The sequence below is a fragment of the Conger conger genome, chromosome 8, assembly GCF_963514075.1.
Source record: "Conger conger chromosome 8, fConCon1.1, whole genome shotgun sequence".
Taxonomy (NCBI): Eukaryota; Metazoa; Chordata; class Actinopteri; order Anguilliformes; family Congridae; genus Conger; species Conger conger.
Genome location: NC_083767.1, coordinates 15,088,268 through 15,106,432, shown reverse-complemented (window position 1 = coordinate 15,106,432; position 18,165 = coordinate 15,088,268). Strand labels below are relative to the sequence as shown.

Genomic DNA, 18,165 nt, shown 5'->3' with positions numbered 1-18,165 from the left:
TTGTGGCTCACAAAGACCTCTTTGTAGGTCATAATAATGCACTTCTATTGAACTGCTCTGTTTTTCAAGTGCTTGGCTTGTCTGGGTCTCTCTCCGAATGGCGTGTGGTATCTGAAAGGACAGAGCCTCTTCTCTTTTTCAAATACGCCTGTTTTGATGATGATATACTTGTGGCATTCGCCCCCCCCCACCGAGATATCTCTGCCTCAGGAAAGCCGTTTTCCAGGACCCCGAGCGATCTGTCTTCCCACTGTGATTATCCTTTCAGCATGGCTGTTCTCATACCCTACAGGCTACCCAAAGCCAGTGCGAACCAGTTGCTGCACCTAACCTATTGTAGGATACTGCGAGCCTGCATAGTGTATCCTCCACACACTAGCTGCTGGATCCAAAACACACCTAACTGTACATACAGTACATCGGCTGTGTGTCTTTGTATCATTCAAGAGATCATCCAGATTGCCTGATGAAACTGATTTAAAAATCAAAATAAAATCTGTCGCAATGTCCGTTCCCAGCTCTAATTTGTCATTCATTGTTTGAAAAAAGACTGCACTCCACTTTTAGCCTATATGTAATAAGCTTGCAGTCCAAAGCCCAACATACTTCAGAAACTGCTGTACTGACTTCATCCCTCAACTCAAACAGAAAATAATCCCAAAAAAGTTCACATTGGATCTAGTTTTGAGTCCTGAGTGGGATCTGCTGAGCGTACGATTACTTGTAGTTGTAATGAAAAATAATCAAATGATCTGGCAGCAGAAAACCTCAAATACCCTGGTAACTGCTAGCACAGAGAGGACATGTGTCAAAGTAATGACATTTTTCCCCCATCCGCAATCAATTGCTTGGCAACATTTCCTAGGGCCAGCCAATTTGTTTTCAGCCAATTAAAATGAGATCTTATCATTAATTACGACTTAAATGGCAAAAGCATTAAGGTCATTGTTAATGGAAACAGCACATGCTGTGGAAGGTCATGAAATTGTAAAGTCTCATTAAATCTCAAGTGCTGCCAAGTTTCCTCATAGAAAAATGCCTTTCATTAAAGCCAGGCTCTTTGAACTTCCAGGGTGTTTTAAATAAAGACTATCCTGCACACGTGTGCTAGCCGGTGCAACTGGAAAAGCGCTATCTTAGACCCAAGGCTTACTTATAAAAATGTAACCAGTGGTAGAAAAGTGACAGGTAATAATGAGATAATAATGTCAAAACAAAGACAGTATTGCTATGCATTTCATTAATAGATTAAAGATGTGCTAATGCAGTTGTAGTTTTAATGAGCATTGAACTAATTTCCATCCTCTATACCATCTTCCTTCTCCAAAGTAACTATAACAATGCAAATGAAACTATATAAGCATTCATTCTAATTTCACTGGTAAATCACCTGTTAAAGCATCTGTTTTTTATGTTAATTTTCACCATCAAAACTGAAATCTTCACTACACAAAATAAGGCAAAATGCATACCTGCAAAACTAGGATATATACCAAAAAGCATAATTAGGAATAATGGTATGTAACGGATATTTCACATTTCAAACAAATCTGACTGCTGTTACCATGTTACCTAGCTCTGTGCCAATAATAGAATATTTAACTCAATACATTTGAAGGAAGTAAGTTTTTCTTACCGATCACCTGCAGAGCATGGATCTGAAACAGCTCCTCATAGCCATCAGCATGGCAGCTGTAGTTCCCCAAGTGAGTGGTGGTCACCTTAGTTATGTACAAAGAGCCGTCATCTCCAAAGTCCTGTAGGAGAGAAAGATGGAAAAAAATTAATACATTGACAAAATTCAGAGAAAAGCCGAGCATTTAATCAATTAATATTGATTTGGCTCTGTTCTCCACAATTTTAGATTTGTAATAAAATAATCAATTTGTGGTTAAAGTGCACATTTGTGTATGCAGACAGGATGGCCAGGTTACAGTTTGTTAAGAAGTACCTAAAAGAGCCTGCAGAGTTCTGGAAAAAGGTCTTGTTGCAAGATTCACTTCTATCAGAGTGATGGAAAGAGCAAAGCGTGCCTTCCAGAAGGAAGTGCCCAGGATCCAAAGCACCCCCTCCCCTCATCTGTGAAACATGCTGGACTGGGTGTTTTGGTTTGGGTATGTATGGCTGCCATAGGTACTAGCTCATCTTTGATGTAGCTGCCGGCAGCAGCAGCAGCAGAATTATATGAAGTGTTCAGAAGCATCGTATCTGCTCAAGTTCAAGCGAATGCCTCCAAAAAGAATTGCTAAAGCAACAAAGGAATCTTTCAAAGCCAAAAACTGGAGAATTCTTGACTGGCCGAGTCAGTTACCTGATCTGAATCCAATTGAACATGCATTTCATATGCTGAAGGGAAGACCTCTTCAAGCATATGACTTCAAACAGTCACTGTGTATATGTATGCAACAAAGTACGATACATGATTACTTTCATTTACATAACACTAATATGTCCCAAACATTATTGTTATTGTCCTGAAATGTGGGGCTATGTGTAAAATTGTGGAGTACAGAGGCAAATCAAGATGATATGGCTTTGTCCCAAACATTATACATTCCGTGTGTACTTTATTAGGTATTTATTATACTTATTTTTTAGACATATAGGTCTTCTGCAGCTGTAGCCTATCCACTCAAGATGTTTGACACAATGGACAACAATGTGTGGTTGTTTGAGTTACTGTCACCTTCCTGTCAACTTTGACCAGTCTGGCCCTTCTCCATTGACCTCTCTCATTAACAAGGCGTTTTTGCCCGCAGAACTGCTGCTCACTGGATGTTTTTTGTTTTTCGTTCCATTCTCTGCTAAGTCTAGAGACTGTTGTACGTGAAAATCCCAGGAGATCAGCAGTTTCTGAGATATTCAAACCACCGTGTCTTGCACCAACAATCATTCTACAGTCACAGTCACTTAGATCACATTTTTTCCCCATTCTGGCATTTGGTCTGAAAAATAGCTGAACCAAGAACAAAACCCTTTTCAGAAAGACATACAAAGAAGAGTTATATCAGCTGTATCCGCGTCAATACTTTATGCATGAATTGCCATAGTTTACATTCATGCAAATGTCATGTAAATGTGCATCTGAATATGAGCTTGCTCAGTGAGTGTATATATGCAGAAACAGGCAGATTTACAACCTGAGTAAGAAGCAGAAGAGATCAATCAAAGCAATCTGTTGCAGCAGGAGAGGATGGTGACACATAAGTGTCTTTTAATGCCTGCAGATTGTACTGTTAAGTGGAGTTTGCATCAATCTCTGCAAGAGCATACCATTAGTCTTGTACTGCTGTGGAAACTTTGCAAAGAGATTTTCTATCTCCCTTGAGACAGGTAGTAAAAACTGACTTTAAAGGGAAAAACACAAAGCACACACTGAGAATCTCTCCTGGACCAACTTCTAAGCACAATGTTATCTTTCAATAAACTTCAGCTCAGCTGTTTTTTATCGTTTCAGTAAGGAATCAGATTATATCTTCACAGCTATGGTAGAACTGTACCTATAATGAGGGTATCTGCTTGGCTTTGATAATGTTGTGAATCCAGTTTCGTGGTGAAGCTGACAGAAATATTCAGTCACCTCAGTTACCCAAATTGACCCATACGCATACATCTGAATTTTACTTGATATATAGTAAGTGACTAATAGATACAGTATACTGCACTTAAAAATAACAATCGTTTTAAGACAATAAAGCAGGCTGTGGTCTAGGAAGTGAAACAGCATATTACTCTCATTAGAGTTGCCAGATTTAGAGCTTATCACAGCCAGACAACGTGCACAACGGGAAGCATCATCGCGGATGAGGTCGGGAGCTGTCGGACCGAACAAGGTCAGGGAGGCCGTTCCATCCCCTGGGAGTCACAAGCCAGACGTTCTGGTCAAAAATGTCCAGGTGTCTGGCAACTCTAACTGTCATAGAGACACAGGATGAAGGCTCCAGTGCTGTACAATACTATATACAGCTACTGTAACTAATGCAATGTCAAGGAAAATAGAGACATCTGGCACAGTGACGAACACCTCGGCAAAGACAATGACAAGTGCAACATAATGACTGTACTGAGATATAAAAAACACAAAGACAAAACACAGTTTCATTTTGACAGAACTTATATAAGATAGCGTCATGGCATAAGCTAAAAACAAAAAGCTTCACAGCATTCACAGAAGATCATGCTGAAATCCAATACAAATTGGATAAAACCCATGAAAATAATGATGCCATACTATAATAATAGCTACTATTAGCATCCTTATTCATTATGAGTGTATTTTTTGTTTTCACGGGGCAAGTTGACTTTCTGCGACAAACACTATCTGTGTGGAATTGTTGGTTTTCAGGGGAGTGTTTCAATTCTGTTCTCTGATTGAATTCAGTCATTTTAATTTGATTGGTTCAGTTTACACCAAATCAGATGCTGATTTGGAGAAGAGAGAGAGAGTGAAATCTATCATGGCCCCTCCACTCTAAATTCAGCGCACAGAAGCTGCATAAACCACTAGAACTGTTTGTCTTCGAATACACACGTTTTTGGGCTCTAATGCCTATAATGGCTGCCTTGAAGCAGGTCTCCAAACAGCAGAGATACATTGCTGATATTACCCATTACAAAATGAAGGAAAAACTACAGAAAGGGGGGAAAAAAACAGATCTGCAAACCACCACGTTGCAAATGGACTCGGGTGGTGTATTATAGCTTGGGGCCACATGCAGCCTAGCATATAGTGTCACCTTTCAAATGAAAAATGAGCAGAGGTAAAATGAAAATCAGAAGGTGGAACGAGTAGCAGGAGATTCCTACACCCCGCCCCCACCCAAGTCCTCATTCGCTGAGCAGACGTGTCGGTGGATGAGGAACATTTATTGAGGCACCACTGGCAGTGTTAACGGGTTTAGTCCACTTCACTCTCTGCCCTTCTGCATTCGCACGACACGGACAGCCTAATGAAAGCCCACGTGCAGGCGTGGTCTGGGGCACCACGTTGTGCACGGGTTAGGAAAGTCTGCCGACTAGTTATTCTTTTCCACAAAAAACACACACTCCTTAAAATGAGGCCTCATTAGCTTCATGGGCTTTTAAAACATTGATGATAAAGATTAATTTGAATTCTTGGACCTACCTCTTGAGGAATCTTGGGGGGGGAAAAGCACAGTACGTCGATTTAAATGGAGAACAAATTGCATAAATTACATATATCAAAAAAATAGTAATAGCTCCGGGACATCTGCATAGCTTCAGGAGGCATGCAATGTGGAAACCTTTCTCCTAACATTTCAGCCTGTGAGTCACAATATTTGTTCAGGCATTACATCTTTCTCGAAAAATATCATGTAAACTTCATGCATGCGCCCTGTATTGGCTCACGTTTTGTTTGTATTTGTTTCTAAACCTAATAGAGTAAAAACTCACACTTCCAAAGTGCCTGTGGAGTGGCTGCAGAAGTGTTCTAAGATCTATTCGTCATGTAGTCCTATATCAAACCCTGTGTCCTGCAGGGTGGGGGATATATCTCTGCTAACAATATAGCGCACAGAGACAGGGAGACCACCTCTTCAGATCTACAACCAAGGCCTGCAGTAAACTACAAGCTGGGCAGAGACTGTATAGAGGTCACTGCCACAGGTGATGGATGGTATTCCATTTGCAGGGTTAGGCTAGGGTTTTAGACAAGTAAACAAAGTGTTCCGGAAGAATCCGGGGCCTGCTTTGTACCCATGCATGTGGTTTCTAATGTATACTCCTTGCCACTAGTCTGGCTGTTTTTCACAAGCAAAACTTGTAACTTATAACTCACTGAATGAAGAATGGTGATGCAATGTTCCTCAAGTTAAGTAAATGTTGTAAGATGCTATTCAGGCATTTCGTATTTGGTCATTTTGAAAATTGCTGAATAGAGTTTGAGCGTATGAGGCATAGAACTATATTTGACTGCACAGTGGGAGTATTTGTTTATACTACAGGGGTTGGCCATATTGATGCATGGCACCATTGTGAGTACCAGGTGCTACTTAGTTTTATGCATCACTTACTTCGCAAATTAAGAACGTGTTTGGTGGATATCCAAAGTCACGCTGTAATGTGAAAGGCCGTCATTGATCTAGTGCCATCATTAACACTCAATGGATTTTGGGAAATTGCACAAAATTCAATTATTTCTAAACTAGCTTGTGACTTCCATTTGACTTTGTTCTCCTAGAGCCTTAGAGTAACAAGATGGCGACAAATGCTGAGTCAGGTTGTATTGAAAGGATTTAGACATTGCATGTATCAAATTCAAGTAACTATTAGATATGCAGTAGGAGAAATACTAGTTCAGCAATCACATAGTAAATACTAGTTCAATGATTTTATAAACCCGGCCATACAGCAGTGATTTCCAACCCTATTTCCTAAAATCTACTACTACCACATGCGGTTTTCATATTGACCTAAATCACCCGTTGTTCAACAAGTGGTATCAAAGGCCGGTAGTAACATGCACTGCTTCGTGAAAACAGCCATTATCCTTTAGTTGCAAGCTTTGAATACTTTTGCAAGCTTTTAAAATTCTGTCTTTATTTATTTATTTACTTATGAAAATAAATGCTTAAATGGACCTAATTACTATGGGTTTACTATGCCATACTAGAGTATCATCTAATTTGCCTTAAAGTGCAAACAAGATTTAAAGTGGATTTAAGGCATGCAATTTTATTAGGGAAGATTCAAATTCAATACTTTTTCCTTTATCTATGAAAATGAATTGGCATTTGAAGAGGCAGACTGCATTTCAATTACAGCCAATTGTAGTCCAATAAATGTTTGATTATGACCAATTATGCCACTGTACTCTATGAATCAAGGATAAATGAAAGGGAAGTGTGAATTATATTTAACAAGTTCATTTGTCCTTGTACGTGTATGGATGCTTTTCATGTTAGTCAAGTGGTTGCTAATCATATTGTCAATTAACTTTGCTCCATAATCTACATTCTACAGAACCAGATGTAGCTAATTCCGTAAGCTGATGGTAATACTTGGACGAGGCTTTTGCAAAATTACAATCATCTGAACATGGTTGACTTATGTTTGCACTGTTGTGCACTTTAGCTTTTGAAATGAAAATTATTATAATTTACATCTACATCTACAGCTGGATATTTACCCAAGCAGCTAGTCAAGGTATTGAAATTAAAATTACATTACAGCACTAGGCATATAATTCAATGCAATGAATGTATTTTTGGTTGACTGTGAAGCCCACACGTACATATTATATGTTGTACACTGTCATTATAATGTGTATAATGTCATAATTAGGCACTTACACTGATGTCCTCCAGATCCAAGGAGTTCAAAACTTGACCGTTGCGTGTCCACAAAATAGGAGGTCTCTGCATTCCCATAATGCCACAGGTCATGACTGTACTCTGACCTACTGTTACTGTGGTGATGCTCAACCTCTGGTCATCAGGCAGACTCAACTGAAGCACTTCTGTGAAGAGAAATGTCAAATGTAGTTATATATTCCATTTGTTTGCATCTTTGTGTATGTGTGTGTGTGTGTGTGTGTGTGTGTGTGTGTGTGTTTGTGTGGCTGGATTGTGTGCTTGGGTGTTCCAGGCACAAAGGTAAAAAATATGAATTATAAGGAGAAAGTAGACACACAACTAACACACACGTACCTGATTTGTCTGTATTTCACCCCAGGAATATAATATGACTACAGATGTTACAGTTACTGTACTTTATGAAATATGCATCTTGTGGAAACAGTACATATGCGGCACACATATATTCTAGAGAAAGAAAAGGGATATGCAAATTATGTAACCTAGTGTTTTATGTGACATTATACGACAGCTGCATTTAGTTTAATGTTTCTTTTCCATGGAATGATGAATAATTAAAATGTGTTTGTTAATTCATACATTGCGTATATACTAAACGCTTTATTCAATTCCAGTAATAAATAACCATGTGCTATTGGTCCAATCCATTAAACTGTCACAGGCTTGAAATTACTTCAGATAGCACAGGGAAATGGCATTGTGTTTATAGATTAAGCAATTTATATTTATTAAATAATCAAATAACTACATACTAAAATCAATAAAAACAAAGAAAAATGAAAAACATAATAAATATTTTAATTGGGAATAACATTCCCCCTGAAATGACTATTTAACACACACTGACATAAATGAATGCAGTGATTGTTACTGCAATGTCAATTAATTTCATCACATAAGAAGACTGGTACAATTTCAATTTCTCTCCTGGGTAATGAAGATAGGTCTAAACTTTGAGAAAAAGGAAACTCTAACTCAGTTTCTCATTTGGCATGACACTCCAAGCATAATGAAAGCCCAGGCCTAAACAGACGCATTAAATTGGCAGCAGCGAAGCAAAGAATTCCACAATTATCTGCTGTGAGGAGATTTGCATCCATTTTATCTATAAGTTCTGTTCACAATTAGTGTTCCACTGAATTTAAACATCAAAATAGTTTACTCTCTTTTTGTACAGTATTGATTTCCTTTAAAGTATCTTAGTATCTAAATAACACTGGTTCACTGTTCAATGCAAATTTTATTGAAAACTGAAAAACAATGGTTTGGGTTACAGCAGCATTATCACTACAGTGTAACAATCAATCTCACAACAAAATAATGACAAGTAAGATAAAACATCTTTTTATCTTAAGGCCCAGTTTGGAGCATTTTTTGCCCCAGTAAAAACCTTCCATGAAACATTAATTCAGGTGTGTTTGGACCAATGTCATCCATGAGTAGGATGAGACAAAATGTGGCTCAGTGCTGATACAATAATATTGAGGAAATGTAGGATGACATGATATGACACTTTCCTACAGCAAGTTAAACTGGCCTCAATACGACTAGCATTCAAGCACATTTTGATACATGCGCTATGACTAAATATATAACAAGCATATGAGTCAGGCGGCAGTGTTGAGTAGAGTTTGGCAAAGCTAACCTAACATTGCAACACTGATAAAAATGGCAGAAGGTCACCATCGGGCCAATGTGATGGTTATCTATAGCTAGAGAGAAATTATATGAGAAAGGATCATTTGAAGACAGCAAAAGTGATAATATAAGAATGCATTAAACTGTCCAAAAAACATTCACAGCACATACTCTAGTTAATGATGTGTGTCTGACTGTGCTCATTGCTAATCTGTGAGCTCTTTGTTGTGAAAAGAGCTGCTACATTTGTGTTAAACAATTGAGCACCCTGCGTGGGATTTGGGTGTAACGCTTTTCAGCCAGAATAAATGTGTCAGGGAGGCCTGTCCTATTTTGTCTGTTTTTAGACGTTCACATCTGCGCTTTAAATACACACTGCATACAGTTCACAACACTTTTCGGTTACCTCATTCACGATTGTCTGTCAATTCGTAGCAGGAAAATTTGCATTTCTAAACTTCACTTTTGCCCGCGGTACAGATTTGCGGGAGACTTCTGGCCACTCACGGGTCTCTCCAGGGTGGGCAGACAATCATTTTGGGTGGGCACTGCCCACCCATAGCCCACCCATAGCCCACCCATAGCCTTCGACCACTAAGTAATGTCTTTCCCACAGACTTCCAAACCAACATCACCATATCAAATATTCCTCATGAAACATCAGCAGGTTCAGTCACTGAAGGTCCTTTCTTTGCACCCCAACAACTATCCCTCCCTGAAAGGCACAGAGATCTCGTCTGCTACCTACGGCAGCTGAAGTAATGGGCAACTGGGCCTGCCCAACACTAACATTATTTGCAAATGTGTTGGGATGCCAGATTATCCATTAACTCAGAAACCAGACCTATGTGGGAACACCTGCTTCCAACACATGCCTTATTTACTCAAGCAGTTCCCTTTGTGTGTGTGTTTATGTGTGTGTACATCCACGCGTACAGCATACACCTGTTGTAACTACCAGCGATAATGCAGTACATGCACATTATTATAATTTTTTGTTGTTGTTGTTGTGGATGAGGAAAGCAGAGGCACAGAAGTATCAATCCTTGTGTCAGCCATGGAACAACTTGGCTGAACATTTTAAAGTATAATAAAAAAATATATATTTGGCAGCCATGGCAATGTTCACAGACTAGTGGTAAGGGGTCTGCAACTGTGTGTATGTGTGTATGTGTGAGTGTGTGTGTGTGTGTGTGTGTTTGTGTGTGCATTCTGTGTGTGTGTATGCGTGTGTGTGTGTGTGTGGGGTGTGTGTGTGTGTGTGTGTGTGTGTGTGTGTGCATTCTATGTGTGTGTGTGTGTATGCGTGTGTGTGTGTGTGTGTGGGGTGTGTGTGTGTGTGCCTAAAATAACATTTAACAGGCATTCAGGTTACCAAACAATTTTCATGTGAAGCTCTGGGATCCAAAATCTATGAACTGTATTGTCGACCTAACTGTACCAAAATACCCAGTTGTAAGACTTCAATGGATGTGTAAAGGGTCCTCCCTTTTACTATCTATGTACAAATGGTGCTCACAGCTGCAGTACTCCAAAAATGTGCTACATAATTACAATCATTATTTTAGTAGTTTGCAATGGGGAAATGGTGAGTGTGAGAGCAATGGTTTTTCAAGCGGCGAGACAATTACCGGCTTCCGTATTAAGACATCTTGCCTAGTTTAATGCAGCCAACAGATCCAAATCTGTGTGGTTTACTCAATACTAATTTGTTCACAAATGAATATGGATTTTTTAAGCAAATGATAATCAAAACGCATGAGTGCCTTTCCAACATAGTTTCACTGCTGCTTCATTTCTTCGTATGATCGGGAGACTCATGCTGCCCTGGGAGTCAGAAAACAGAGTTTTAGGGCGACATGGCTCAGACAGTAAGAGCAGTTGTCTGGCAGTCAGAGGGTTGCCGGTTCGATCCCCCGCCAAGGCTGTGTCGAAGTGTCCCTGAGCAAGACACATAACCCCTAAATGCTCCTGACGAGCTGGCCGGTGCCTTGCATGGCAGCCAATCGCTGTCGGTGTGTGTGTGAGTGTGTGTATGAATGGGTGAATGAGAAGCATCAATTGTACAGCACTTTGGATAAAGGCTCTATATAAATGCCAACCATTTACCATTTTGTTGAATTTGGGCAGTAAAAAAAAAAAAAACAGTTTACAGCCTGTATATGGTTACTGTCCAGTATATGCAATAACTTACTAAGCATTACTATAACAACTATGTTAACTTTTGGAATGTTTATAGTGACAATGCTGTCTCACAAAGACTAATAAATATTATGATTGACCAAGGTATCCTTCTTCTTCCTCTTCTTCTTCTTCTTCTTCTTCTTCTTCTTCTTTGTTAAGGCTTCAATATAACTGTCCATTATTAACTCATCCTCTTCTTTGTTAGGGCTTCCATATAACTGTCCATTACTAGCTCATTCCCTTATTGCGGACAACTGGTGAAGTTGGCTCCCAACCTATATGCCCCAATGCCAAATAATGTCTCATGCTGGCAAATAAACATATGCACACCATATTCATTTAAGCTCTCATTGAACACAGAATCTTGGCCTGATTAAGCCATATGTGTGACGATTGTAGAGTATCATCAACTAAGTCCAACAAAATGCACTTGTGCATCTGGGATAATGTTCCCTTCCACATGCCCTAGTTGCAAATCCGACCGATTGCATCTCACTTAACAAGACATACATTTCAAACTCAGCAGGCCTGGAGTGAAACGCACAGACATTATCTCACTCAATAATATCCTCCCCAACCATTCAATTAGCACCCCTGTATCTTAATGGACGTGGAATAGCTTAGAGCGAGGGTCTGTGGTGATCTCACAAGATTGCATTCTGAAGTCACAGGCAAATAAAATGTGCACACTGGCTCCGTCAGGGGTGATCCAGAAGGCCCATAAGCGGCGAGAATGGCAATTTTATATAGATCGACTAGCTTGGCCCTCCCACCGCTCCTCATTTCTAAAGCTGGAACCGGTCGCAGCTGGTGGGGTTTTTTTGGCCAATTTTTGGAATGAAATTCTGAACGTCCTGGGGTCCCACTCCAGGGGTGGACCTGCCATCAACATCCAGTCTGCAATTAGTGATTAATGAGAGAGTAAAAGCTGTGATTTAGTCTGGACTGCATCCATAGTGCATAGCGGTCTGGAGGTACTGTATAGCCCTTAGGTGACAGTAAATCTCCTGCAACACAATAAAGGGAGTGTTTGAGAAAACTGGTGGGCAAACAGTCGTAAAAGGGGCAAAAAAAACCCAAGCTTACAGGTTTATAGGTAGAGGTGGGTACCATTTTGTTCCTGCTGTTAAGGCACCATGAAAACAAAATATCTGAAGTGTATTTATTTTTCTTTGCCTGTCAATATCCATTCTTTTGAAATGCCTACTTGGGGCAAAGCAGAGAATGACTTTCAAAAAGCAGAAAATACACACTCAGTGAGCACTTCTTAGGTATGTATTAGACATACTTTTTGACTTATTGGTCTTCTGCTGCTGAAGCCCAAATACTTCAAGGTTGAACGTGATGAGTGTTCAGAGATGCTCTTCTGCAATTCCTCTGTTGTTTAAAAATATAATTTGCCTTGGAAATGGTAGATACATTTACTGTGCATTTCAATATACACATTTTCTATGATTTACAGAATGTTACTCATATACCTAACCGATAAGACGGGCTTGCAGGTCGGTGTAGAAACACTTTGCGTCTCTGTAAATTGGAGCAAAACTGATTTATGTTTGCGAATTGCATAGGAACTGAGCTCCAAAGTCAACAATAATTTCAGACGGCGTAGTTGGCAATGGATCAAATCTTGAAATAAAGCGGCGATAAACCTTCTGTTGTAATCTAATAAAGTGACTGGTGCCTATAAAAGTGGAATGAATGGTAATTTACACAGTGCATCAGAGCTGCTTATGTTTTGTGAGCCAAATCTCCAGTGCAGCTGTTGGGAGCGCCTCTCGGGACCCTGGTGTATTAGCATGCTACGTGGTTTTAGAAGCCGCTAATTGGACCGGTTCCAACGCCGCGCGGCTCACGTAAAAACCACGGAACAAACGAGCTCCACCTCATAGGACGAACACGTCGGCCGTCGCCTGGTTTGTCACCCGCCGCTGTCGTCGGGCGGAGTTTCTTTTTGACATGCCGCCCCATTGGTGACGCTGAACTTTGAACTGACGGCTGCGGGCGTGTGGTGATGTCTTTGAAGTGCTAAGGACAGCTACGCTACATCACAGGGCTGTTCTGAGGCGTGTCGGCCCAGCCTGACGGAGAGAAGGACTGAGCTCTGGTGGTGGAGACACTGATAATTGCCTCAGGCTCCAGGAGAACGTTGTGATGGTCCTGAGCACAGGAGATGGGACAGCGGTGCCCTAATTGCTGGCGATCTTCAGACCGTCTTATTCATCTATGTTGAAAGGGGGGGGTGAGTATATGTTTTATCATACGGCTGGTCATGCATGCACATATGACAATATTGCTATCATTAATACACATACAAAAGTTAGATGTAATTGTAATTTTTATTTTCCATGCTACTGTACATGTCTTAGAATCTGTCTCTGATGCCAATATGTCTGCTGGCCACACATTCCCTGGATCTTATCAGTATTATATTGTAATACAGTTGGTACAATGGTAGAATAACGGCTGGGAGGGAGAGATTAGGAGCTACTTGAGTCAACAGACATGCTAATTCAGTCACAGCAGGATGGCCAGTACGTGATGGCCTGACTGATAGGTGTCACAAAATTGTCTGCATCCTCCTATAATTTTGTGCATTGAACGTTCCGGATCAAAGCTTGGAATGGGATAAGTAATCACTGCAAAAGTTCTGGGTTCAGTGTGACCCTGTTGAATAAACAATACATTTAATGTATTTCTGACTGCTGTTCCTGTAAATAAACTTTGTATCAGAAGACCTTGTTTTTTTTTTCTTACACGAAGATAAAGGATGACAGATGGGCAGAACTAGCACTTGAAGATGAGAGACAGAGCAGGGCCAACTTCACGGACACAGAATAAGCCTACAGTCCTAGACTACATTTAATTCTGAATATACAAAACTCAGTTTAGTCCAGGACTATGCTTAATCTGTCTCTGCAAAACTGGCCCAGAGTGTTTTTTCCCAAGTTGAAACATCATGAGATGTCACATCCTGACCTGAAGTACTGACTCTTATGAAATGATTACAAGCTGCAGCAGAATGACAGCCCTCCAGCAGTAAAATAACCCATCCCTGACACTGTAACACTGTTTCTGGTTTTTTTCATTCTTTTGAAGGTGCGGTGAGTCTGCCAGCAGAATATTAGCCGCCTGCTTGCTTAACACCAATTTGACTTGCGTACTGCATATTACAAGCCCATTTTTATATTTCATATTAAAAAAATTGTTTTACAATATATAATACGTTTTGTTTCTCAGCTGATTGATTCAAATTAAAGGTTGCCTTTTTGGATCAATCATTCATTCATTATACTAACCCATTTATCCTGAACAGGGTTGCAGGGGGACTGGAGCCTATCCCAACATACATTGGGCGAAAGGCAGGAATACACCATGGACAGGTCGCCAGTCCATCACAGGGCACACACACCATTCACTCACACACTCATACCTATGGGCAATTTAGACTCTCCAATCAGCCTAACCTGCATGTCTTTGGACAGTGGGAGGAAACCGGAGTATCCAGAGGAAACCCACGCAAACATGGGGAGAACTCCGCACAGAGAGGCCCCGGCTGACGGGGATTCGAACCCAGGACCTCCTTGCTGTGAGACGGCAGTGCTACCCACTGCACCATCCATGCCGCCTTTTTGGATCAAATGGAACAAAATCAAGTTTATACTGAAAGTAAAATTTAAATCTGTGTTGCATGTTAAATCATAATTAGTGGCTAAGGTACATGACTGGGACCACGATGAAATCTGTACAGCTGTAGGGCCCTTGAGCAAGGCCCTTAACCCCACATTGCCTGACAATCCGGGGAAGGGGGGGGGGGGGGTCACTTTGAACAAAAGCATCAGCTACATAACTGTGATGTATTATAATGTGATCACCACTTTTTAAATCATTGGAAAACTTACATTGAATGGCAAAAAAATATGACATCAGTAAGCAATATAATATCCAGGATTTAGTATCACTTGAGATAAGCTAATGCTTAAGTGAAACCTACTGTAAGTGATACTTAGGTTTTGATAACACCCCTGCGTGCAGTCATGTACAGTCTAAAATAAGCCCCGCATTATGAGGTCAATTTACAACCATTAAAGCTCTCAATGGCAACCGAGAATCAGCCTAAAGCACTGGATGTCCGTTAATTGTTATTGTGGCAGCGGCTATATTTGAAACATAAATCCTTTCTCTCTCACTGACTTCCTAATAGTATCTGCTTCACTCCTCACCCCGAAGGTAATAGTTTGAATCAACCTGTTTGATATTTTCAAAAGCATCTCAGTTAGCATCAGACTATTCTTACTTCTCAAAACTGGCATGGCTAGATGGCAGACTGAATGTGATGAGAATTATGGCATGGTGCTACTAGACAGTTCAGGACTGCAAAGTTGATAATGAGAAGTGATGGTTCTCTGTTCAAACTGTCAGTGCATTCCAGTGCCACCCACCCAGGCTGTGTTGAAAATTCAAGGAATGCCCGCCTAACAGCTCCATTAATAAATGGTCTGTCTATTATAATTCACACTCAGTGTGGCTTCACTTTACATCTAGTGAGCTCTTCAGCTCAAAGGCCTTCATAATGTATTCACTAAAACTGTAATTCCTCTGTGAAACTTCAACAATTACAGATAAAAATTGAGCAGCACTTCCTAGCATTGGTCCATTAGCAATATCAGTGATATTGGCTCACAGTTGCATACCTATTGATAGGCTTTTTCTGCCCAGAAACCTGAAATTGTGGATCCTGGAATTTTAATTGTTACTGCATATTAAGTGGCCGTTGACTGTGTATGAACTTGCTGTCACGGAGGGGGAGAAACTAAAGAGGATGAGTAGCAAGGTAATTAGGAAATGGCAGGGAGTGCCACCATGCTTAAGAAGTGTTGCATTATATGGTAAGGGAATTTTGGAGCTGCCAGTGACTAGTCTTGTAGAGGAAGTGCAAGTGTGCAAAGGGGGTTTGAAATAATACAGTTTCAGTAGTAGAAACAGGGAGGAAATGGAACCCAAGGGAGGCAGTCCAACCTTAAAAAGCACTGCAACATAGAGATGTGGTTGGTCTGGTACAAAAGGGGGGGGGGGGGGGGGGGGGGGGTGAGTGGGATCAGTGACACAGGAAATTCACAGGCTAAAGCTACGCTGTCAGAGAGGAGGAAGATGGTAATTAGTAACATCTGGCTGGAAGAAGAAGCAGACAGGTGAGTGAAAGCTACTTCACAAGCAAAGCAGGGACAATGGATGAGCTGGGAGAGTATAAGAAGGAAGGAGGCTGGCCTGATTGTGGGCTATGGAACTGAGCCAAATTAAGCCTTTCCACTTTGCCCCCCCTAGAGGGCAATTCCCACCTATTTGGTCCTATAAAACTGTCAATATCTCAAAATAATTACGGCACACACATGGTTGAATACTTGAGACAAATTTATGTTGTGTACAGCGTACACAAAAGTCACACAAAAAACCCAAAAGTGACAAAAACGCCTCATGTTTTTATAGTTTAGCACCGAATATCTCAATTTCTAAGTCAAGGACTAACGGAGAACTATTTTATATTTCTACACAAACTTGATTTCAACTCATGTACAAAATATGGTAACGATATCAACAGGCATTCAAATTCCACAATAGTTTCCCTAAAACTGCACCCAGATGTCCCCAAATCTCTCCAAATACAAAACAGATGGGGTTTGTTATTACATCACAGTTTTTTGTATGATATAAATATGACGCAGCAATAACTTGAGATGTTGATGACAGGGGCAGACTGGATGGGGTTAAGTTATCCTACGACGTCCTTCCAAAGTCCTGAAATCATGAAGGACTTTGAGAGACAAGACCTCAGGCATTAAGATATTCCATATTCATGATCACATAATTCATCAGTCTCCATAAACATTGGGATTAACATGCAGAGATGCAGTAAAGATACAAGGCATCTGCCTACTTTTTCAAAGAGACGTAATTGTTTGATCCCCACCGTAATCTGAGCTGCAGTTCTACAATGAGTCATTTCAGAGCAGTCTGGCCGATGCTCATTCCATCCAATTTCCCGCTAAATAATTCACCCAGTTGATATGATGGCTATCTTAAATATGCTATTTTATATCAATGATTCATTTTAATTAAACTGTACTCACAGTGTTTGTGTGCGCATGCATGCACATAAGAAAAATGTAATACTTATGGAAATTAAACCATTCACAAAGTCAAACACTGGTTTTAGAGACTGAGGCTTGATACAGCCCCACAACCTTCAAATCACATTGCCATTGCAAAAATAATAATAAGGGTAAACAATTCAGTGTGCGCTAATGCTCTACCACAATTAACAATTAATGCATGTAATTACTAATGCATGGTTTACAGTGCAATGCACAATGCAGATGATTCCCCATTGCCAGAGAATAGGCGACAGTGTCTCATATAAGTTAGAGCCTGTTTATTTAGATGAGTGCTTATAGTTTAGCTTCGCCATACTGAATCACTATGTAGTGTTCAGAACAGTCTGCAATACTTTCTTCTCATAGAAAAATCATCTTATACTTCAAGTAGCTTATACTCGCACCTAGTGTAGAATAATGAATTAATGAATCAGTCAGTCAACAACGCCCATTCACATAACTGTTTATGTATTTGAGTAAATACACCCTAACACAATACTACAATTAACAATTTATGCATTACTACTGTCTGGTTCATGATATAATACTTTATAATATAATATAAAATATTATGGTTTAATGTAATACAGAACTGATTGTGCCACACTCGCATAAAATAGACTGCAGTATCTCATAGAGCCTGTTTTTTCCAAGGTAAGTTATTTATATCAGTACTTCCAGTTTCAGCTTTACCATACAAGCCAAATTGAAGAACTGTAAAGTGCAGAGAATTGATTCGCAAAGAATTGAGTGCAATGCCCTCCTATTTAAATCTGGTATCCAGTATGGGACTATGAATGATGAATGAACAAATAAATTGATTAATCAATCATTCAATCAATCAATCAATCAAT

The 18,165-nt window shown here is 40.1% G+C and overlaps 1 protein-coding gene across 2 annotated transcripts in view; it reads right to left on the bottom strand.

Annotated features, from left to right (window-relative positions):
• The window catches only part of fstl5 (follistatin-like 5), a 126,893-nt gene that overhangs the window by 32,522 nt on the left and 76,206 nt on the right, over positions 1 to 18,165 (bottom strand). For both annotated transcript variants that reach the window (XM_061252033.1, XM_061252032.1), the window contains 2 exons: positions 7,314 to 7,480; positions 1,637 to 1,757 (listed from right to left, as the gene is read on the bottom strand). In XM_061252033.1, the coding sequence (XP_061108017.1) occupies positions 1,637 to 1,757; positions 7,314 to 7,480 (288 nt within the window). The remainder of the gene's footprint in view (positions 1 to 1,636; positions 1,758 to 7,313; positions 7,481 to 18,165) is intronic.